The sequence below is a fragment of the Corythoichthys intestinalis genome, chromosome 2, assembly GCF_030265065.1.
Source record: "Corythoichthys intestinalis isolate RoL2023-P3 chromosome 2, ASM3026506v1, whole genome shotgun sequence".
NCBI classification, from domain to species: Eukaryota; Metazoa; Chordata; class Actinopteri; order Syngnathiformes; family Syngnathidae; genus Corythoichthys; species Corythoichthys intestinalis.
Window position 1 is genome coordinate 49,100,396 of NC_080396.1, and position 22,928 is coordinate 49,123,323.

General features: G+C 39.8%; 2 protein-coding genes across 6 annotated transcripts in view; both read right to left on the reverse strand.

Moving 5' to 3' along the window:
• LOC130907384 (SRSF protein kinase 1-like) overlaps window positions 1-9,201 on the reverse strand; it is a 46,178-nt gene extending 36,977 nt beyond the window's left edge. For 2 of the 4 annotated variants that reach the window (XM_057822393.1, XM_057822386.1), the window contains exon 1: window positions 9,009-9,201. In XM_057822393.1, the coding sequence (XP_057678376.1) occupies window positions 9,009-9,186 (178 nt within the window). In that variant the 5' untranslated portion in view covers window positions 9,187-9,201. Of the gene's footprint in view, window positions 1-2,595; window positions 2,703-9,008 lie in introns of those variants that run through there. The other 2 variants (XM_057822402.1, XM_057822410.1) reach the window with 1 other exon arrangement.
• A 1,240-nt stretch (window positions 9,202-10,441) lies between these two features.
• The window catches only part of mapk14a (mitogen-activated protein kinase 14a), a 28,166-nt gene continuing 15,679 nt past the window's right edge, over window positions 10,442-22,928 (reverse strand). Inside the window, exons 5-12 of one of the 2 annotated variants that reach the window (XM_057820492.1) lie at window positions 22,837-22,866; window positions 22,417-22,464; window positions 22,224-22,338; window positions 19,949-20,020; window positions 13,424-13,503; window positions 12,560-12,638; window positions 12,094-12,267; window positions 10,442-11,910 (exon numbers count right to left, since the gene is read on the reverse strand). In XM_057820492.1, the coding sequence (XP_057676475.1) occupies window positions 11,846-11,910; window positions 12,094-12,267; window positions 12,560-12,638; window positions 13,424-13,503; window positions 19,949-20,020; window positions 22,224-22,338; window positions 22,417-22,464; window positions 22,837-22,866 (663 nt within the window). In that variant the 3' untranslated portion in view covers window positions 10,442-11,845. Of the gene's footprint in view, window positions 11,911-12,093; window positions 12,268-12,559; window positions 12,639-13,423; window positions 13,504-15,156; window positions 15,237-19,948; window positions 20,021-22,223; window positions 22,339-22,416; window positions 22,465-22,836; window positions 22,867-22,928 lie in introns of both variants that reach the window. The other variant, XM_057820503.1, reaches the window with a different exon arrangement.

Below are 22,928 nucleotides of genomic sequence, written 5' to 3' on the forward strand. Positions count from 1 at the left end.
TTGCTCATGTAGTAAACCTAGCTGCTAAGAGAGCTGTAGCAATCAACAGTGTGACCTGCCTCACTTTACAAACAGTAAAGATAGTTCTCAGCACTTTTATACAATTTTTTTTCAGATCAGTAAGAAGTAAGCACATAAATATTATGCACTAAAATGCATGTTTATATGATGGCAATTTAATTTTTGCTAATTAGCAACAAAAAAAATGTAAATATATATATATTATTTATTTATTTATGTTTTTTTTTTTTTTTTTTTTTTTTACAGAGCATTAAATTTATTGAATCAGATCGAAAATCGTGTCCCCGTATTAAAAATCGTACCGAACCATGACTTAACTGTATCGTTGCATCCCTGTCGAACACCATTGCAGAAGCTATGACGGGAAAAGTTTTCATTTGCCTAAATGCTTAAGTTATAAAGTGCAATTTTTTTTTTTTTTTAACACATTTTATTTATTCTGTGTTTGTGTGCGGTATAAATACTTTTGTTTTTTACTTAAGAGGCATGGTCTATTGTTTTTAGTTGTGATTTCTTAAAAAGTATTTTTTAATTTAAGAGTAAATATCCGCGTTTAAATGGGTGTACTTGATCTATTAATATATACTGTATTTTCACTGTGTTATTGTAAATTGATTTTAAAAAATTGGGGGGGGCGGGCGCAATAATATCGCCTATCGCAATCATTTATGAGAATAATTATCGCACACTAAAATTTGTTATCGCGACAGGCCTATACGGGAAGCAGTTTACTATTTGGCCAACAGTGGTCCTGTAAGTTTGGGTCTCTTCAAAATCAGAAACCGGTAATGCTTGAATCAGGGTACTCAAAGAACAGCAAATAAGCCTCAAGTGTATGTAGTCAATATTTAGGGAATTTTTTAAACATGATTAAAATCTACAATAATTTTGGAATCATTATTCCTGCTTAGCTTTCTGTGAGGCTGTAATATAAATTGCAATAAAACAATTATTTGGCATCATAATTGGTGGAATGTTTTGCCTTTAACCCTATAAAGTCGCGGGGCTGGCCCACGCGTCCTGCGCACATGCCATCTTTGAGGCATCGTCACGCTGTAATTAGTTGCGTCATCCCTGTGCTGCTGGTTGCTGTTGGACCATTTGTTTATGTCTATAATTTCTTGTCATTTTTCAAAATGGAAAGCACCACAAAAACTACATATCGCTGGAGCCATTGTGAGGTAACAAAGGTAGGACGTAATGCGAATTTTTTTTTTATATCTTGTCGAGCGAGGCGTCATCTAGGCGAGGGAGGCAACGTAGCGAGCGATGGCCAGTTGGATTGAGCGAGCCACTTTGTGAAATGTGCGGAATGAATCGAACACTAAACTTAGCGTTAGTTCATCAACTCAAGGAAGAGCATGGGCAAGATTTGGTTAGTGAAGAAAACAGTTTGGTTATGAAGGTTACAGTGTCCTGAAAAAAGGGACCCAATGGTGAGCATTTTTTTCCTTTTAAATATGAAGGCAAAATCAAAATCATGCAAAATCGGACAAAATAGGCCTGGACCTTAGAGGACAAAACTTTGCTGACTTTCTCTTCCGCACAGTGTTCCTCACAGTAGAAACTGACAGTGGAAATCTCTGAGATAGCTTTTTTTTTTTTTTTTTTTAGCCTTCCCCTAAATCACAATACTGAACACTTTCTTTCAGTTCATTAGGAGCTGTTTTGAAGGCCCCAGTTTGCCACTCTTCGCTGGAGATTAAAAAAGAAACACAACATGCAATTGCACACTTTGAATAAATTTTCTTATGATTGCACACATCTTTCCATATGGTGTAAAGCTTGATAAACTCACACAACAATGTTGGTTTCCAATGCTAAAAAAATTCTGATATTTAAATCAACATAATGAAAAGGGAGCCCAAATATTACACCTGTGTAAATTTGTTTTGATGAGTATCACACATCTTCCATTCGTACAATAAACCTATTTTCAGTTCTGAAATATTACTCTTTTCATCAAATTTTGATACATAAAAAATGAATCTTAAGATCCTGACACCTAATGTTTATAAATGAAAATAATGGAAATTGTCAGATGTACCCAGTTTTTTTAAATACCACTCTGTTAAATGTAAGCAATCCACAAATTCTAGTACTGCGAAGAGCAAATGTTGATTTTAGAATATTTCATGATGGATGATTTACTGTGCAAAATTAATCCATCAACTGTCTGACACTGAAGCAACCCTGCTCCTTATATTTACATAATAATGTACATAATAGCGCAAAGATAACCAGCCAGATGCCGATACGACAAGCTCTAGAGTCGAGTACATGTCATTAGTAATTGAATGACATGTTGACGTAAAGCTAGAATAATATAGGGGAAAGGCATCGTAAATGTCACAGTAACAGCGAGAAGCTTCTCTGAAGCGGGCTAATCCTGACACGGCTATTGCTAGCTCGCCGCGGTTCACTACACGGACAACACACACGCGCGCGCGTTCGACTTAACATTAACGCACGTATTTGTGCAACAAACTCGCTCGTATGCGGAGACGATAATCGCTCACAATGTCGTCAAACTCGCCGACCAATGTTTTTTAACAACGTGGGCCAAAGGTTTACCTTTTCTCTCCATGTCGTAGGCGGGAGCCGAAGCCTAGTTTAGCTGCCTGTTACCCACACCGCCAGTGACGAATGCCTTGCGCTTGCGCACTGCGCGAGGGAGCTCAGCTGGTGACGTCAGTTGCTCAGTACAAGTGTTCGTACATGATTTTATTAAAAACAGCAATAGAGATATCACATATTTTGAATGCAAAGATACTAACATTAACTAAATCATTGACTAAATCATTTTTTAAAACTCCTGGGAAAATTTCACATCGATAGAGCCAAATTCTGTTGAAATTGATTGTTATTGTGACTCAAGTTTGTTAACGCATGGTTAACGATAAGAAAGAAAGTAATTTTCTGATAAATATATTCTCCAAAAAAAAAAAAAATATATATATATATATATATATATATATATATATATATATATATATATATATTAGGGCTGTTAAACGATTAAAATTTTTAATCGAGTTAATTACAGCTTGAAAATTATTCATTCATTCATTCATCTTCCATGCCGCTTTTCCTCACAATTAATCGTAATTAATCGCAATTCAAACCATCGATAAAATATCCCATATTTTTCTGTAAATTATTGTTGGAATGAAAAGATAAGACACAAGACGGATATATACATTCAACATACGGTACATAAGTACTGTGTTTATTATAACAATAAATCAACAAGATGGCATTAACATTATTCTCTTAAAGCGATCCATGGATAGGAAAACTTGTAGTTCTTAAAAGATAAATGTTAGTACAAGTTATAGAAATTTTATATTAAAACCCCTCTTAATGTTTTCGTTTTATTAAAATTTGTAAAATTTTCAATCAAAAAATAAACTAGTAGCTCGTAGGGCTGGGCGATATGGCCTTAAGTACGTATCACGATAAATTGAGCAGATTTACCTCGATAACGATAAATGACGATAAATTCGCCCAAGCAAACTGTTATATAATTTGAAAATTTGAATCAATGCATGGAATACAAATTAAGTTTCTCATTAAATTTATTTACCAGCTTTCAATTTAACAATTGCACCTGCAGTCTAAACATTAAGTATTAAAAAAAAATCTTGTAAACAATAAGAATTCTTGTGTGAACATTTATAACAGCTTGTATGACTTGAAAAATATCATCACTTGAATTTCATTAAATTCATTCCGCATTGTTATACACTAGATAGTGGCATACGTTTAGATATTTAGAATAGATACAAATACGACACATCCACCCGCCCCCCAGAAATTATACTTAATTAAAAAATAAAATGTTTCACAAACCTTTCCTTTCTTTTATTCGGCTCAATTATTTACATCTTATGATTTTGGAAATCCTTACAGTATGCAATAAATAATATTCCTGTTCCCAAGCACTGTGCTTACTGTAATGTAATTTTTACAAAAAATAAACAATACATAGTTACTCCCCTTCATCTAGGACGAGCCACTTACAAGACTAGCACTGTCGTTTATTACAAATACTGCTTTGAACACATCTTCACAGACAAAAGCAATGACACAGGCTTAAAGAAGTCAACTTTAATTGTGTAAATCACACTTAATAACGACACGATCTCCTGGTTGAAATAGACGACATCCACTTAATTCTATTGAAGATATGTAATGCTGAGGCAATTTGTCAACTTTACTTTTAAAAAGAAACGTGCACTGTTTATCCAGTAGATGGGGCTCTTGCAGTGTGTCAAACAGTGATTCAATTTAGGGCAATTGTCTTAAAAGTGGTTCATTGTTTCAGAAAGCCTCGGTTTTTCCATCCCTATCTGGAACCCGTCAAAAGTTTACTTAATGTCGGGTGAAAGTTTGGCGAAGCTAACTTAAGCCCGACTTCATCCCGTTTACTTGTAGCGTTAGCCGCTAGCGTTAGCTGCTAGCGTTAGCCTACCGGGCTTCTGTTTGATTGGCTTCCTGACAACCATGTGACTCCAAACGTAAGCACACTGTCTGCTTTCTTAAAGGGGAATGAACATAGCCGAACAACACAGAGTCAAAGCGGGATGAAAAGACTATATTTTCTTCTTTTATTAAATTACCGAATTTACCGACATGGTCAAAATTACGTCGGTCATCGTGAAGAATTTCGGTAATGATAAATTTTCGGTTTACCGCCCTGCTCTAGTAGCTCGCCATTGTTGATGTCATTACACCATGCTCACTCCCCAACCCATAAAATCATTTGGACCCAAGCGCCAGCAGAGGGCGCCAAACAACAAAAAACAAGTAACAAGCGGACATTACACTGCTGTCATTTTAATCTGAGCGGGGCATGTGCGTTAATTGCGTTAACGCGATAATTTTGACAGCCCTAATATATATACATACACATATATATATATACACACACACACACTGTATAGATACACTCACCGGCCACTTTATTAGGTAAACCTGTCCAACTGCTCGTTAGCACTTAATTTCTAATCAGCCAATCACATGGCGGCAACTCAGTGCATTTAGGCATGTAGAAATGGTTTAAGACAATCTCCTGCAGTTCAAACTGAGCATCAGTATGGGGAAGAAAGGTGATTTGAGTTACTTTGAACGTGGCATGGTTGTTGGTGCCAGAAGGGCTGGTCTGAATATTTCAGAAACTGCTGATCTACTGGGATTTTCACGCACAACCATCTCTAGGGTTTACAGAGAATGGTCCGAAAAAGAAAAAATATCCAATGAGCGGCAATTCTGTGGGCGGAAATGCCTTGTTGATGCCAGAGGTCAGAGGAGAATGACCAGACTGGTTCGAGCTGATAGAAAGGCAACAGTGACTCAAATAACCATCCGTTACAACCAAGGTAGGCAGAAGAGCATCTCTGAACGCACAGTACGTCGAACTTTGAGGCAGATGGGCTACAGCAACAGAAGACCACGCCGGATGCCACACCTTTCAGCTAAGAATAGGAAACTGAGGCTACAATTTGAACAAGCATATCGAAATTGGACAATAGAAGATTGGAAAAACGTTGCCTGGTCTGATAAGTCTCGATTTCTGCTGCGACATTCGGATGGTAGGGTCAGAATTTGGCGTCAACAGCATGAAAACATGGATCTAGAAATTCTATCCATAAAAGTTATGAACAGAATCGGTGACAAAGGGCAACCTTGGCAGAGTCCAACACTTACTGGTAATGAATCAGACTACTGCCGGCAATGAGGACCAAACTCTGACACAAGTCAGTCAGTCAGACACCAGGGGCCGAATAGCCCTTACCAAAGTGCTCGGTACCCTGCACTCATGAAGCACCCCCATAGAACTCCCCTAGCAACACGGTCAAACGCCTTCTCCAAATCCACAAAATACATATAGACCGGTTGGGCAAACTCCCATGCACCCTCGAGGACCCCACCGAGGGTGTAGAGCTGGTGCACTCTTTCCATGTCCCAAAAGTAAGCTTCTGTAGCTGGGGTTCAGACCACCAAGGCAATCCCACCTCCAGGTCTGGCTCCAGAGGGGGGCTCTGGGAACCCGCGTAAAAACTACAATACTAGTATTATCGCAATTATTGATTAAAAGCAAGAAGAACTCATTGTTTTATTTTATTCATGAATTAATTAACTACAGTTAGAATACATGTATTTATTGGCGATACTAATCTGTACTGGGATAGTCTTTGTACTAATCTTTCATCATTCTTCTTATCACCAGTATATTTCAATCAGGGTATTTATTAAGTCATTTGAAAAAAAAAATTACATACGGTTCCAAGATCAATGCATAAACATACCTAGAATATACCTACCAAATTTCATTGCGAACCATCCATGAAAAACGGAGATTTAATTTTAAGTTCGCAATTAACCTAACTGATCAGACCTGAGACCCCCCCACCCCAAACTGGGGCTCAGAGTAGCCTAAATTACAACTACCTACCAAATTTTATTGTGACCCATCCACGAATAATGGAGAAGTAGCACTTTCAGTTAGTGTCCTCCTAAAGAAGAACAAAGTGAGATTTTGTGACCTTGCTCTGGGTGGTCGAAAAATATCATTGGCTCAACAATATAATAATGCAAACAAAAGCAAAACACTTTTTTTTTTTTTAACCTGTCCTGTTCAGCTGCTTATACACGGAGAATAGGGATCGGAGTGTCCTTATGGTCCAAACAGTATTAATGTTTCACACATGAGTTTGATATACTCCCATCCCATACACAAGCAAAATCTAAAAAGCAAAAATCCAGGGTGAGCTAAAAAAAAAAATATCCATCATTTTCTCAAATGGCATATTTTAAGGTTTCAAATACTGTGAACAAAATATTTTTTCTTCCCTCACTCTTGGTTTTACTAGTCCTTCTCAAAAAATTTGCATATTGTGATATAGTTCATTATTTTCTGTAATGTACTGATTACTGACATTAGACTTTCATATATTTTAGATTCATTACACACAACTGAAGTAGTTCAAGCCTTCTATTGTTTTAATTCTGATGATTTTGGCAAAAAAAAAAAAAGTCAAGAAAAAAACAAAAATCCCTATTTTAAAAAAATAGCATATTTCATCCGACCAATACATAAAAAGTGTTTTTTTATACAAAAAAAGTCAACCTTCAATTAATTATATCAGCTATGCACGCAATACTTGGTCGGGAATCCTTTTGCAGAAATGACTGCTTCAATGTGGCGTGGCATGGAGGCAATCAGCCTGTGGCACTGCTGAAGTGTTCTGGAGGCCCAGGATGCTCCGATAGCGACCTTAAGCTCATCCACAGTGTTGGGTCTGGTGTCTCTCAACTTCCTCTTTACAATACCCCAATTGCCCAATTGAGCATAGTAATGCCATGGTCAGTAAACCTGTGAGCAGGTGCCAGGTCGTGCTGAAAAATAGAAATCTTCATCTCCATAAAGCTTTTCAGCAGATGGAAGCATGAAGTGCTCCAAAACCTCCTGATAGCTAGCTGCATTGACCCTGCCCTTGATAAAACACAGTAGACCAACACCAGCAAATGACATGGCACCCCAGACCATCACTGACTGCGGGTACTTGACACAGGACTTCAGGCATTTTTGGCATTTCCTTCTCCCCAGTCTTCCACCAAACTCTGGCACCTTGATTTCCGAATGACATGCAAAATTTGCTTTCATCTGAAAAAAGTACTTTGGACCACTGAGCAACAGTCCAGTGCTGCTTCTCTATAGCCCAGGTCAGGCGCTTCTGCCGCTGTTTCAGGTTCAAAAGTGGCTTGACCGAGGGAATGTGGCACCTGTAGCCCATTTCCAACACACGCCTGTGCACGGTGGCTCTCGAATCGGCCCTTCTCCACAATCTTTCTCAGGGTGCGGTCACCTCTTCTGGTTGTGCAGCGTTTCCTGCCACACTTTTTCCTTCCCACAGACTTCCCACTGAGGTGCCTTGATACAGCATTCTGGGAACAGCCTGCTCAATGATGGCCTTCTGGACAGCAGTCAGGTCGGCAGTCTTGCCCATGATTAGGGTTTTGAGTAATGGACCAGGCTGGGAGGTTTTAAAAGCCTCAGGAATCTTTTGCAGGGGTTTTGAGTTAATTCGTTGATTCAGATGATTAGGTTAGTAGCTTCTTTAGAGTACCTTTTCATGATGTGCAAATTTTTTGAGATAGGGATTTTTGTTTTTTGCCAAAATCATCAATATTAAAATAATAAAAAGGCTTGAACTACTTCAGTTGTGTGTAATGAATCTAAAACATGAAAGTCTAATGTTTATCAGTACATTACAGAAATAATTAACCATCACTATAGACCCTACCCACCGACGTCATAAAACCACGTGCTCGCTGTATGGTTCCGCCCACTTGTCCGTCATTTTGTCTCTGTATTAGCATTGGTTTCAATTGATCGAGGAATTTAAAATGCATTTCATGGAAGACCCGGTGCTTTCTGATGCCGTAAACTCACTGGATGTGTTGCATAAAAGGCATTATGTGGAAAAGCTTCGTTCTATACAGTCGCCAGATCCATATTTGATGCCCAAATCGATGTTTTTCGACCCACTGTCTTCGCCCTGTCTGCCTGACATCTGCTACGCTGATATTTACAATTATCTTGTCCACACAAAATCAGCCTATTCTCACGAAAATTTGAAAAACACTTTAAGAGCTTGGAGGCTTATAAATACTTCGTTGTTGGTTGGGTGAAACATGTCCTCGTCCACGAAAATTCGGCAGGAATCTATCTTGTGCTTGGAAAGGTGAGTTACGAAATTTTCAATTCAAAATCTTTTGTTATTGCTAACATCCACTGTCAAGTCTAATGTATTTCATGTCGTTTGTCAATGGAGTTAAGGCTTTTAATGTTTATATGGTTTAGCGATAGCACTCTCACTACATACATACGTGTATGTTGTCGGCGATTAGCCTAGCAATGATCTTAATTGTGGTTATTTGTCAGCCCAAAACCCTCTAAGTATATCTTAAATGCATCTTACCGGATATAAAATGACTACTACATAGTCTGTGGTGATTTTTTGGTGCCCAGTTATCACGTCGAATTGCAGCCGTCCATTTCGCTCTCCTCTTTGGATCCCTCGGAATACGGTAAAACTTCAAGTCTCTCCTTCCATCTTCTCTGTTAGTGCAACCAACAGCCACACACGCCTTCACCATTTTGATTATTAATGTTATGGAGCAGAAAAACACGCCGTGAATAGGAGGAATGTACGTAGCCGTAACAGGTTAACACTATGTTTTGACGGACAATTGGGCGGTACCATTCAGGAGAGTGGAGTTGTGACGTCACGTGGGTAGGGTCTATATGCAAATTTTTTTTAGAAGGACCAGTATTTGTTAAAAGTTCCTGGGTTTTTTGGTCAACCTGTACTTGAAATATTTCTTCAGTAACAACACAATGAAAAGTTAAGATCCAGGTACTTTTAGTATATTTATGTATCTATCTAAGATAAGCAGCAATGTAGCACAATGTCACAGCTACAAATCAAGTCAGAAACCTTGGCGTAATTATTGACTCAGACCTAAAATTTGATAGCCATCTAAAGTCCGTGACTAAATCCGCTTATTACCACCTAAAAAATATAACCAGAATTAAGGGGCTTCTGACTCAACAAGACATGGAAAAACTTATGCATGCATTCATTTTCAGCAGATTGGACTATTGCAAAGGTATATTTACGGGTCTTGATAAAAAATCAGTCAGGAAGCTGCAGCTAGTACAGAATGCTGCAGCCAGAGTCCTCACAAATACAAGGAAGCTGGACCACATTACACCGGTTTTGAAATCGCTACACTGGCTTCCAGTGAGTCAAAGGATAGACTATAAAATACCACTGCTCGTCTACAAAACACTTAATGGCCCTGGACCAAAATACATGCTTGACTTGTTTGATTCCTATGAGACATCTAGACCCCTAAGGTCGTCTGGAACCGGTCTTCTGCATGTTCCAAGAACAAGAACCAAGCAGGGTGAGGCAGCATTTAGTTATTATGCTCCTCACCTCTGGAACAAGTTACCTGAACGTCTGAAGTATGCTCAAACTGTTAGCTCTTTTAAATCAGGGCTAAAAACGTTTTTGTTTAGCACTGCATATCCATAACTGTCTATATATTTCAATCTACTTGCTTTCTATTCCTCTTGTGCTTATCTTCATTGCTGATTTCAATTATTAGTAGTAGTTTTTGTTTTATTTTTATTTATTTTTTTGATTGCGTTGGTTTTTACGTTGTATTGATTTAAATGTGATTTTTATGATCTTCATGTGATGTAAAGCACTTTGAATTGCCTTGTGTTGAATTGTGCTATATAAATTTGTCTTGCCTATCTTCCCTGTGAATACACATCAATTTTTAAATATTCAAGATATTTTTGTTCGGTATCACATTTATCAACAAAATCATACAAAAGAGATGTCTTAAAAATAGTCTTTATTTTGCTTTTCAAATGATGCAAATTGTTACTCTGTTGGATTGAAAATAGATGCTGGGAGTTCTCATTTATAAATACATCCTCCCCTAAGTATAAATAGATCTGAAATAGCTCTTTTACATAAGTAGTATTTCTATTGCTGCATTGTGACAATATAGCAGTAAAACACTTAAAGATATTTAAACACATTGTGGACTTTGACACACATTGCATTTTAAATATGGCACATTTGATTCATCAGTTTTATATAAAGCCCTTTGTTGAAGGTGCAATGAAATACAAGTCAATTTAAAATGATAGCAGACCATATTTCTGACACAAATCCATCAAAAAGTGACAGAAAAGGCTTAATATAGATATTAGTCTTCCTTTGTCAGATGCCTTTACCCAATCCTCTAACAAATGTCCAAAAAGATGTGACACCCAGAATGAGTTGCAGATTTTTTCAATCTGCGAGCATGGTATCCAGAGGCTTTCTATTCTGTTGTTGCTGCGTAACTGTTCTGTCATTCTGTCACACGTACTAGCTAGCGCAGCACTAGAAAGCTATTCATGATCTTTAATTCTGGTTATGATGTCCCACCCAGAATTTGGCCATTCGCTAATGCATTGTTTTGGATGGAATAACTATGAAATTGTATGTGAAATTACATTTTTGCAGCCATTTTCATTCTATGACATGGTCACCATTTCTTAGGACATTTAACTCATCGGCTGTCATTTATAGCGATAGAGGTCCAATCCATTTCAACTGGGAGGGCTGAAAACAAATTAATTTATTCGCTGCCAGCCATCCTAGTTCAAATTGATTGTACATCTACGAATGACAAACTAATGCAAATTCATGGAAGGATGAAAAGAGCCACATGATTGGTAGATTATCGTCATCAATGGTACTGAAAAGAGCTAAATGTAAACTGAATTGTAAAATGATATACTACGTGTCACTCAACTTTGAATTTACAGAAATTGTCAACATTTAAGATCAAATGGGAAATGCTGGCTAAACATTGTCAGAACAACAGTTCTAAACGTTGAAGCTTCACATGCTGAGCAATAGATAAATCTTTTTTTTCCCTCACGAAAACAAAATACTTGCGAAAACAAAGTAGCACAACTAAAAAGTCCAGGTTTTTCAGCATCCGTGTGTCATGTGACTCATGTCACAGTGAAAAGTCAAAATTTTAATTTTACCAAAAAGGGCGAGAGGAACAATAAAGCTGTTTCACCGATGACAAATATTATATTTAGTGGTTTGGCGTTTTGCTCCGGGAGTATAAACCTGGTGGAAAGGCTGGTTGCTGTGTTTCAGGAAAGGTTGGTGGCGAATGGAAAAAATGTACAAATTGTCATATGGGGTAAGTATAATGGCAGAGGTAAATTCTGTTATTCCATGTCGTCCTCATCAAAGATGGGCGGCTCGAAACTGCACACCTCCTCGTAGGTCAACCCTGCAAGTCATGACAACGTGTGAATTTCACTCCAAAACGGATTGGACATTGTTTGTCATTAATTGCAGCCAATGAGTTGAATGACTGCCCTTTCAAGGGTTAAATCACACGCTCCAATATCAAGTTACCGTATTTGGTAAAAAAGGCATCGGAGTTAAATGCTGAAGATGAAGATTAACATACGTTTCCACTCTTCAATTTCAAGCTCGCGGCTCTCAAAGCTCTGATCGTACGGCTCGGCCTCAGGCTCGTCATCGGGGTCGTGGTACTGAGAAAAGTATGGGTGAGCCAGCGCCTCTGCTGCAGTTATCCGTTTGTCTGTGTCCAGAACCAACATTTTCTCCAGCAGGTCTACAGCTTGAAAACAAAAGGCAAGAGAATATACGTTTATTATCATTTGTCAGTATTTACACAGCCTTATATTATGAAAAGGGGATCAGTAAATGTTGGCACAAAATGGATATCACATGCATGACAATGCTCATTTGATGTTATCAAAATATTTATTCATGGCAACAAACTAGGATTAATGAGTGCACAAAGACTAATTTGAAGGTTGTGAGTAAGCAAATGGAGCAGATCTTTGCTAGAAACCTGGTTGGCCATACAGTATTTATGCATCTGTATTTTTCTAAACGACCCAAATTACCTAGAGGATTGGCGCCAATAAATACGTCAGCAAAATTCCTCTTGGGCATGTGTGGCAAGGAGCTGATGTAGTTTCTGGCCTAGAAAAAAAAATACAAACAGCTACATCAAAACATTTTACAAGCAGCAAAATGTTGCTCACATTCAATACAGGCACATGACTTCATGCTCCATGCATTTACTCGTTACTACACGCTTACTTCTATGAAGTCATGGGCAATACAATCAATTTAGAGACACACTAGAATTTATTTCTCAGTACGGTTTCTGTATTACGTAAAAAAAATAAAAAAGCAATGCAATTTGCTAAGAAACTGAGAATCTCTTTCACATTGTTTGTATTTGACCAGAAATGGTAAATGGTGTTATACTTGTATAACGCCTTTCCACCTTTCAAGGCCCTCAAAGCGCTCTACACTATCTTGCCAGCCACCTACAGGTGACGCAGCACCAGTAGCAACGTGGGGTTCCGTATGTTGCTCAAGGACACTTAGACGAGTTAATCAGGGTGGAGAATTGAACCCACAACCTCTGGATGGGGGACAACTACTCTACCACTGAGCCACACGACCCAATAAAAGGAGGCCAGTGGAAGAAATCACAGTCAATTGCACTGAAAATTGCCAAAGACATGAGACTAAAAGTTTCACAGCCACATGTTTGAATCTTCTGAACCTGTACTAATTTTTTTTGCCGATGTCACCTCACCAATAAAGCAGTGGGGTGCCTTGTTACTCTTGTACGACACAGATATTGTTAGCCTACGAGCATTGTTGTCCAAACTTACACTTGAATGTTTTCCTATAAGAAGAATTAACACAATTTTCGAAAGGGTCTCCAGAGAACCACCGCTCTCTGAGCTCACCTCGTGGCTGGGCATCCTGTTTATTAGTGACGTCGGCGGTGTTCCCGTCAACCGCATTATCTGCTGAAGCTGGTTTATGTCTATGAAATTGTTGTCAAGGGGAGTATAGCGACAGGAGCAGAGTATGTTAGGGGAGCCTCTTCTCAATGTAAAACTGTTATTACAATGAGAAGCAAACTCCACGCTTGTAAGCAATTGGAGAAACCAGAAGCAGACGAAAGAAGAAAGAAGACCGAGAAATTAAAGCCAGCGTCCATCACCAACATTGCACAATTTGGGTGTGTTGGGAATCTTTCAGTCATTCTGTAAATCACACGGGATTTTTACATAGAGGACCATATATTGCACTCAACACCAAAATAATAAAATAATAGTAACTTGTCATCATAAATCAAGATCCTTTGCTCGACCTCCGCTTCTGAATTTTAAATAAATTAGGAATGCCCCAGTCACAAGTTTTGCACCAATTACAAAATTGAGAATTTCCCAATATCAACCCCAATCCAAGACCTCAATAAATGTATGACTCAAAGGAGCTGTGCAGTTGGTTGCTCGGTGCTCAGTTCTGTTCATCTATAGTCAAAAGCAGCTGTCATGGCATGTTTACCGGTCACAAAATAATTCACAAATGTGAAGATTTTCTATTTCAAGGTAAGTAGATAAATGCCTCACAACTGCTTAAATTTCCTACTACAGCTGTTTGCTGAAACTATAAATTATCCCAGGTTTTGCTATTTGGCTTACCATATTGGCCCGAATATAAGACGGCTCTGATTAGAAGACGACCCCCTCTTTTTCAAGACTCAAGTTTGAAAAAAAGACTTTTTGAACACCAAATTAATTTTTATACAGAAAATAATTACAGTACATCTGAAACAAATGATTATAACAATATATTTGAGAGAAAAAGCATGTTATTTTGTCTCATTCAAATCTTAATATCTGAACACTTAAATATGTAAACTAAAGTGCAAGCACAATTATAAATGAGTGGCTTCTGGTTTTTGAAATGTAAATAAACCAATCTATTGTGATAAAACAACAAAATTGCAATAACTGCATTAACCATCAAAGTGAAGTCTAACTGTAACTGTAGTCTTGAAACAAATCTGAATAAGGAAAAACATTGCAATAAAATAATGCAAACTGGTTAAACTTGAGAGTAGCTGAGATCTGTCATGACAGAACATTGCTTCAATGATATCTGGCGCCATCTAGCGTCGTGAATGGGTATAATGTCTAGACCGCGAATATAAGACGACCCCCACTTTTTCAGTCTTATTTCAGTGCAAAAAACACCATCTTATATTCGGGCCAATACAGTAATTTGTAGTAACTTTCAACTAGCTATGATGGTCAGTCGATCCAGTTCAGTTGAAAATTACGTTGGAATTATTATGAAGATCCGGTGCAGATTTTACAAAAATTTTACAAATAAATGTCTGTGCATCTGATTTATGATGATATGAGGACATTTTTGCACCATGGAAATCTTTGCTTTTCAATTAACCATTAGTTATTCACTACTTTAAGAAACAATGAGGAGACTAAAGCATCTACTGACTAGGCTTTGAACCCCACTCCAAAAGGCCTCATTGCATAGCAAGCAACTACCAAGCAATTCCCAACACAGCCTCTTATGGATGAAGCGAGGCAAACATGCGGTCAGTGAGGCAGCACGCATGGGCAAAGTGTCGTCGTGCAAAAGCCTCGGCATCACGTCGGCAACTCACAGACTCTGAAGAAATTTTCATCAAGAGCTCAGGCCCCGGCGTCCCGACCAGCAGCATGATTAGCTTCAACTGATCAATATCTACCGGCACATGTTAAAGAAAGACGTCGACAGATAAGACAGCGGGCCAACGGGACCTGCGCAGGAGTCTTCTGCCTCCTCGCCATGTCTGCCGCCACGCCACTACTCTACAAACGTGTTAAAAGAAGATAGGCAAGGCGCATCGGGAAGTATCACTGGAGAGACTGCAAAGGGGAAATAAGGAGGCGATGTGGCTGCGGAAGGGGGACGAGAAGGAGAAGGAAGAGACTGAGGATGGTATAGAGAAGAAAAAGTTCAAGAGGAAACAGGAAAAAAAGGAAGTGGATGATCAATTAAAGGAACAGGTGGAGAAATGAGAGGTGGTGAGCGAATTAAAGGTGGTTGTGAAGGAATAGCGCCGACTACTGACCGCAAAGACCCTAATATATAAGTGATGTCAAGGGTTTTGTCAGATGAGATATAGTTAAAGGTAAATGAGAATATGGATTTAAAATACATGGTTCAGACAAAAAAAAAAAAAAAAAAGAATAAATTGAAGAAAAATGTGAAAAAGTAGGCAGCCAAGGAAGCAGAAGGGCCATTTTGCAAAATGCTTTATTCCTAGTACTCCTGTTCTTGTGGACTTATAAAATCAGTGTCAGAATTAGGCATGTGACGGTATGATATTCTGACGGTATGATAACCTGAAACCAAAAATATCACGGTTTCACGGTATTAAGATTACATCTCTAAAATGTGTTACACTTTGAGATATCTAGGTTTAAAAAAAATTTTTTTTTTTATTAAATAATAAAATAGGAGGATATGACTTTTTTCCATTGAACAGGATTTTTATTTTTCAAAATCCATCCACCCATCCATTATCTTCCGCTTGTTCCGGGGTCGGGTCGCAGGGGCAGCAGCTTTAACAGGGAAGCCCAGACAGACTTCCCTCTCCCCAGCCACTTCAACCAGCTCCTCCGGCGGGATCCCAAGGCGTTCCCAGGCCAGCCGAGAGACATAGTCTCTCCAGCGTGTCCTGGGTCGTCCCCGGGGCCTCCCGCCGGTGGGACATGCCCGGAACACCTCTCCAGGGAGGCGTCCGGGAGGCATCCGAACCAGATGCCCGAGCCACCTCAGCTGGCTCCTCTCTACGCGGAGGAGTAGCGGCTCGACGCAGAGTCCCTCCCGGATGACCGAGCTTCTCACCCTATCTCTAAGGGAGAGCCCGGACACCCTGCGGAGGAAACTCATTTCGGCCGCTTGTATCCGGGATCTTGTTCTTTCGGTCACGACCCAAAGCTCGTGACCATAGGTGAGGGTAGGAACGTACTGGACTGTCTCAGAAAATTAGAATACACAATATTCTAATTTTTTGAGACAGTCCTGTATATACAGGACTGTCTCAGGAAATTAGAATACACAATATTCTAATTTCCTGAGTCAGGAAATTAGAAATTAATTTAATTTAAATTAGAATATTGTGTATTCTAATTTCCTGAGACAGTCCTGTATATATACAGGACTGTCTCAAAAAATTAGAATATTGTGTATTCTAATTTCCTGAGACAGTCCAGTAGATCGACTGGTAAATCGAGAGCTTTGCCTTTTGGCTCAGCTCCTTCTTCACCACTACGGACCGGTGCAGAGTCCGCATTACTGCAGACGCCGCACCGATTCGCCTGTCGATCTCCCGCTCCCTCCTACCGTCACTCGTGAACAAGACCCCAAGATACTTGAACTCCTCCACTTGGGGCAGGATCTCATCCCCGACCCGGAGAGGGCACTCCACCCTTTTCCGACTGAGGACCATGGTCTCGGATTTGGAGGTGCTGATCTTCATCCCAACCGCTTCACACTCAGCTGCGAACCGCTCCAGTGAGAGTTGGAGGTCACGGCTTGATGAAGCCAACAGCACTAAATCATCTGCAAAAAGCAGAGATTCAATGCTGAGGTCACCAGAACCGGACCCCCTCAACGCTTCGGCTGCGCCTAGAAATTCTGTCCATAAAAATTATGAACAAAATCGGTGACAAAGGGCAGCCTTGGCGGAGTCCAACCCTCACTGGGAACGAATTCGACTTACTGACGGCAATGCGGACCAAACTCTGACACCGGTCGTACAGGGACCGAACAGCCCTTACCCCGTACTCCCGGAGCACCCCCCACAGGACTCCCCGAGGCACACGGTCGAACGCCTTCTCCAGATCCACAAAACACATGTAGACTGATCGGGCGAACTCCCATGCACCCTCGAGGACCCTGCCGAGGGTGTAGAGCTGGTCCACTGTTCCACGGCCGGGACGAAAACCACACTGCTCCTCCTGAATCCGAGATTCGACTTCTCGGCGGACTCTCCTCTCCAGCACCCCTGAATAGACTTTACCAGGGAGGCTGAGGAGTGTGATCCCTCTATAATTGGAACACACCCTCCAGTCCCCCTTCTTAAAAAGGGGGACCACCACCCCGGTCTGCCAATCCAGAGGCACTGTCCCCGATGTCCACGCGATGTTGTAGAGACGTGTCAGCCACGACACCCCTACAACATCCAGAGCCTTCAGGAACTCCGTGCGGATCTCATCTACCCCCGGGGCCTTGCCACCGAGGAGCTTTCCAACCGCCTCAGTGACTTCAACCCCAGAGATCGAAGAGCCCACCACGGAGTCCCCAGACTCTGCTTCCTCGAAGGCGTGTCGGTGGAATTGAGGAGGGCCTCGAAGTATTCTCCCTACCGGCTCACGACGTCCCGAGTCGAGGTCAGCAGTACACCATCTTCACTATATATTTTTCAAAATGTATTAGCAAATTGGAACATAAGTATAATGTTAAGGTAAAAAAAAAAATCTAAATAAAATTAAAATAAAGGAAGTCCTTTTGGTGAGTATAAACCCACAGCCACAGCTCAACATTATAACCATCAGAATAAAAATAACGGAATTATTTTCCACATAAAGCACGTGTGTATGACTCATAACATGTTTACATAATACACACTCTCTTTCTCAACACAGACATTGGCCAGAGAGAAAAAAAAAAAAAACCTGTTGTTTTACCACAGTTAGACACACTAAACACGCTGCAGTTAACTCGTAGCTGGTGGGAAACGTTCACGACAGTGTTTCTTAACATTCATTTTGTATAAAAGCGAAATCATACTGGAGGTATTGCCTCCTCGGCAGACACCCTCCGCAAACATGTTTTACATGTCGGTTAGCCCTCCTCCTCTAAACTGCGGCAGTCTGTAACTTTTCTGTAGCCGATGTATTCCTATACCAGTAATTTCGTTTTCTTCGATGCGGGAAAAAGTGCAGGAGTTTCACCTCCTCCAGCCATCGTGTAGCACAGCAGACTCACTGACACTGAGCAACAACCAGTGGGGGAGGGTTGAGCCTTGCAGCTGCAAGCAAGGGATTTCTCCATACATTTTTGGGACATAAAAATAGCTAATACCTTAGGGACGGTATGACGGAAAATGTTTGCGGTTTTGAAACCTTGACGTTTTCATACCACGGTTTACCTTGAAACCGGTAATCGGCACATGTCTAGTCAGAATCAGTGTCAGATCAAGTACTGTTTTAATTCAAAGGACTTGTGTAGCATTTGGAGAGATCGATCCAAGAATGCAGTTTGCATTTTTAAATGTTTTTTTTTTTTTTAATTAACAAGTTTGAATTTGCCGTACATGGTATTTAGAAACATTCACCGTCCTCCTGTCTTCAGATGTTCATTCTTTCCACTGAATTTCCCAAGTGCCGACCAGGGAATTCACAAGTTCGAACTTGCTTTATTTTGGTATTGGGAAACGACCAAAAAGGAGAAAAGGGTAGCAGCAGTGGAGGAGGAAGAGTAGAGGGTGAGAGAACTCCAGGAAAGGCGAAGGAGGACTATGGATTAAACTGGGTAAAGCAAGGAAAAGGAACAGTAGAGAAAGTCAAGGAAGAGAAATACAGTATAAGAAGGAAAGAAAATAGGCGTATAACTGGATGCAGATAAGAGTAAGAAGAGGGAAAGTAGAAGAGGGAGGGCAGGTTCGTGAAGAGAAAAATGGAAGGTGAGAACATGTTTATCAATGGGGAGGAGGTGGAGGGAGTCCAAGAGGGGTGGAAATGGAGGTAGAAAGTGAGGACGAGAAGGTGAAGAAGTACAAAGGCAATGAGTAAAAAAGGAAGGGCGAAGGAGGACTCCTGTGGTGTCTTTCGAGCTTAGCCATTAGTCTGAAAGCTTTCAGGCTAGGAGTTAGCAACAGTGACTGTGCTGATCTAAGATAGCATGGTGTCCAAGCAATGGAGCATGCACCATTTGTAGATGTTCTCAACTAGTGGACTGCTACCGCTCACACATTTAAAATAAAGGTTAAGTGTGCGAATACAACCCCCACCCCCTTTATAAAAATTAAAAAGGAAAAAAAAAAATATATATATATATATATATATATGTGTGTGTATATTTGCAAATGGTTACCTACCATATATTCACAAAATCCTTTCCATTCTACCAGTTGAGACCACATGTTGTCAACTTAATGAAGTGAGATAGTAAAACATTGAAGTGGCGAGCATGTGGTGTGAAGGGAAGTGAGGAAAAATAGCCACTATAAGCGTCAAACACTCATCAACACCTCAGGCTGCATCAAATGTGGAGGGAAAAGCTTCAGAGTACAGATAGAGGAACCTGGGAGGAGTTCCAGCACAAAAACGACCTTTTACAAAACTAACAACGGACACAATCACAAAGCATCACCACCTAAAGGGGCATTCTCCTGTGAAGGATACGATCTGTTCCTGGGAACAAAGTTCTTCCTGTGAGAAGTTCGGCCATGATGCAGCCCACTGACCAAATATCCACTGCAACACAAACACGTATATAAGAAGTTGTCATTGAGAAAAGTGGGTCAAAATTTTATTATTGCTCTACTGATATTGCAACATAATGAAATCACAGTTACTAATATTTTGCTCAGTATGATGTAATTCTTTCATATGTTTATGTTGACAGAACAAACAGGGAAACTTAAAATTGGTCAAAACTGTTCAACTTCACACAATTTGAGCGTATCGGTGATGATGATGGTGAATACATCCTAATAAATCGCCCATTCAAATGCAATAATTTTGTTATTCTTAAATAAAACACAAACCAAATTAAAAATAAAACAAAATGCATAACGAGTCATTTGAAAGCTAGCTAAGTGCAGAATATGGGAAAGATGAGCAAACCAATGCCATTTTTGTTGTCTGCAAATTAGAGCCGATTAAAAGTATTTGATCCATAATGACTGTCATCTTGTCCTGCAAAGTCATGTTAGCAAATTTGAAGCCAAATTATTCTATGCCAATCAAATTTTTCATAATGGGTTTCCTCTTAACAGCTATTCTTTATGTGGGATCATTTTACATGTTGAACATGGCGTGCTTTTATTTTGAAGTGTTCACCGGAAGCAAGTTCGCTAAGCCGCTAACTTTACACTCAGAGGGAAAAAAGTGCATTTCTCTTTTAGTCATGCACATGGTGTCAGTATTACCGTATTTTTCGGACTATAAGACGCAGTTTTTTTTCATAGTTTGGCTGGGGGTGCGACTTATACTCAGGAGCAACTTACTGTATGTGTGAAATTCTTAACACATTATGATATCATTTCACATTTTATTTTGGTGTTTTGGAGTGACATTGATGGTTTGGTAAACTTGTTAGCATGTTCTTAATGCTATAGTTATCCGAATAACTTAATACCTATGGCCACATTCGCGTTCTGCCTTTGGCAATGTGTGTTCAATTATATTATTGACTTTTTTATATTGAAATGCATGCTTTTAGTTTGTGGCGCTTTCACACCCACGTGGGGGCGCACTTGCACTTGCTTACGTGAAGAAGAGCGCTCACACGCCAGAAGAAGACGCTAGAAGAAGCTACGTAGCTGAGTGAGTGGGCGAATTAGCGAGAAAGAAACATGGCTGCGAACCTAATTTCATTGTTTATTCTTGTAAAATATCTCTACAGAGGCAACGCCTGTATCATCTTTTCTGTTGTTGTTGTGTGTTTTCCATCCGCGATCGGACACTTAGAGCCAGTTGTGTGGTTGTTTGAACAATGCGCTAATGCTAGTGAACGCATGCTAACTGTTAGTGTCATGTCATTGCTGTAAAAGCACCTAATTATCATTTATTCACGTCGATGCGAACCTGTTTGGTATCGAGGACGAAATTGATTCAGCAAATTATACGGACGTCCAGCATCGTCATTTGGGAGTTTAGCCCGCTGAATAGCCAGGACCGAGCCTTAGCGTCCTGGTGAGGACAGTATATTCGCATTTCGTTGTCCATGCACTGTACACTTATTCAGCATGTTGTTCTCTATTGTATTTTTATTTTAAATTGCCTTTCAAGATGACATGTCTGTTCTATGTGTTGGATTTTATCAAGTAAATTTCCCCCCAAAATGCGACTTATACTCCGGTGCGACTTGTATATGTTTTTTTTTCTCTTCGTTGGGAATTTTATGGCTGGTGTGACTTATACTCAGGTGCGATTTGTAGTCCGAAAAATACGGTACGTAGATTTTTTCCCCCCACATTGTTTGCAAATGCTGCAAACCCGCGGTTTTCATGTTTGAAGTGTCACCTTTTAACAGCAAGTTTGCATTTTGGAGAAGACTGCCAATGTTTTATAGCAGGTTAAAGTGCGCAGTACATTGTCTTTTTTTCCATTAGCCTCAATGTAGCAAGGCTAACGTTTTACAATGTTTAATATAGATGTTTCCTTATTTCGTATATCTGAACTTTAAATCTACGGCATGTTGATGACCAATAAACATCTGTGAAAGGAACTAGTGTCTCATATGCAAACAACATGCACGTGTGTCGACTGCAAACAAACACACGCACGCAGAAATGTATCCACGCACGCACAAGGCGATAAATTGCAGCCGAGAAGATCACCGCCCTCATTTTATTTACCGTGCGATTAATTGACTAATTGCATATCGCAACAGGTTTAACCAGATGTATTGCTAGGTTGATATTTTATACCAAAGGTTTCAATGTTACACTACCTGTCATGTTGTAATGCATCCAGTTCAACATGATCTCTGGAGCACGGTACCAGCGGGTGGCCACGTAGCCAGTCATCTCGTCGTTGGTGTGCCGCGCCAAGCCAAAATCCAAAATCTGACGGGCAATTAAGGGGTTCGCTCAACAACCATAAAAACATCTTTTGCTTTAGGTTATCACAGTAGGCTGACTCACCTTCAGTTCACAATCCTCATTTACTGCCAGGTTGCTGGGTTTCAGATCCTGACATTAAGAAAATGCAAACATGGATTCTTTTGTGTGGGGCCACAAATGTTATTTATTGACACTGTATCTTGGTCACTAATCACATGCCAGTGACTGACACCAGCTATTAGTTAAAGCAAGAACAGTGTGAGTACCAGACATCACTGATTATGTCAAGTATATTTGTTAAGGTGATTTTGCCGCAAAACTTGTTCATCATAAATCAGATTTTAAAGAAATAAATTGCTTGCCATGTCATATATCAAGGCTTTTTTCTACTCCAGAAAAGAACAGTCAAGGTTTCATCTTCAGCTCCAAGAGAACAGCTCTATTAACCTCGGCGTACTTATAAACTTAGTAAAAAAGAGACATAAACACCATTGTACTTACTCTGTGAATGATGTCTGCTGAGTGGATGTACTGAGAAGAAACGTAGAAGAAAGAATGTATTAATGTGCAGCATGGCTTCAATTTACATAATT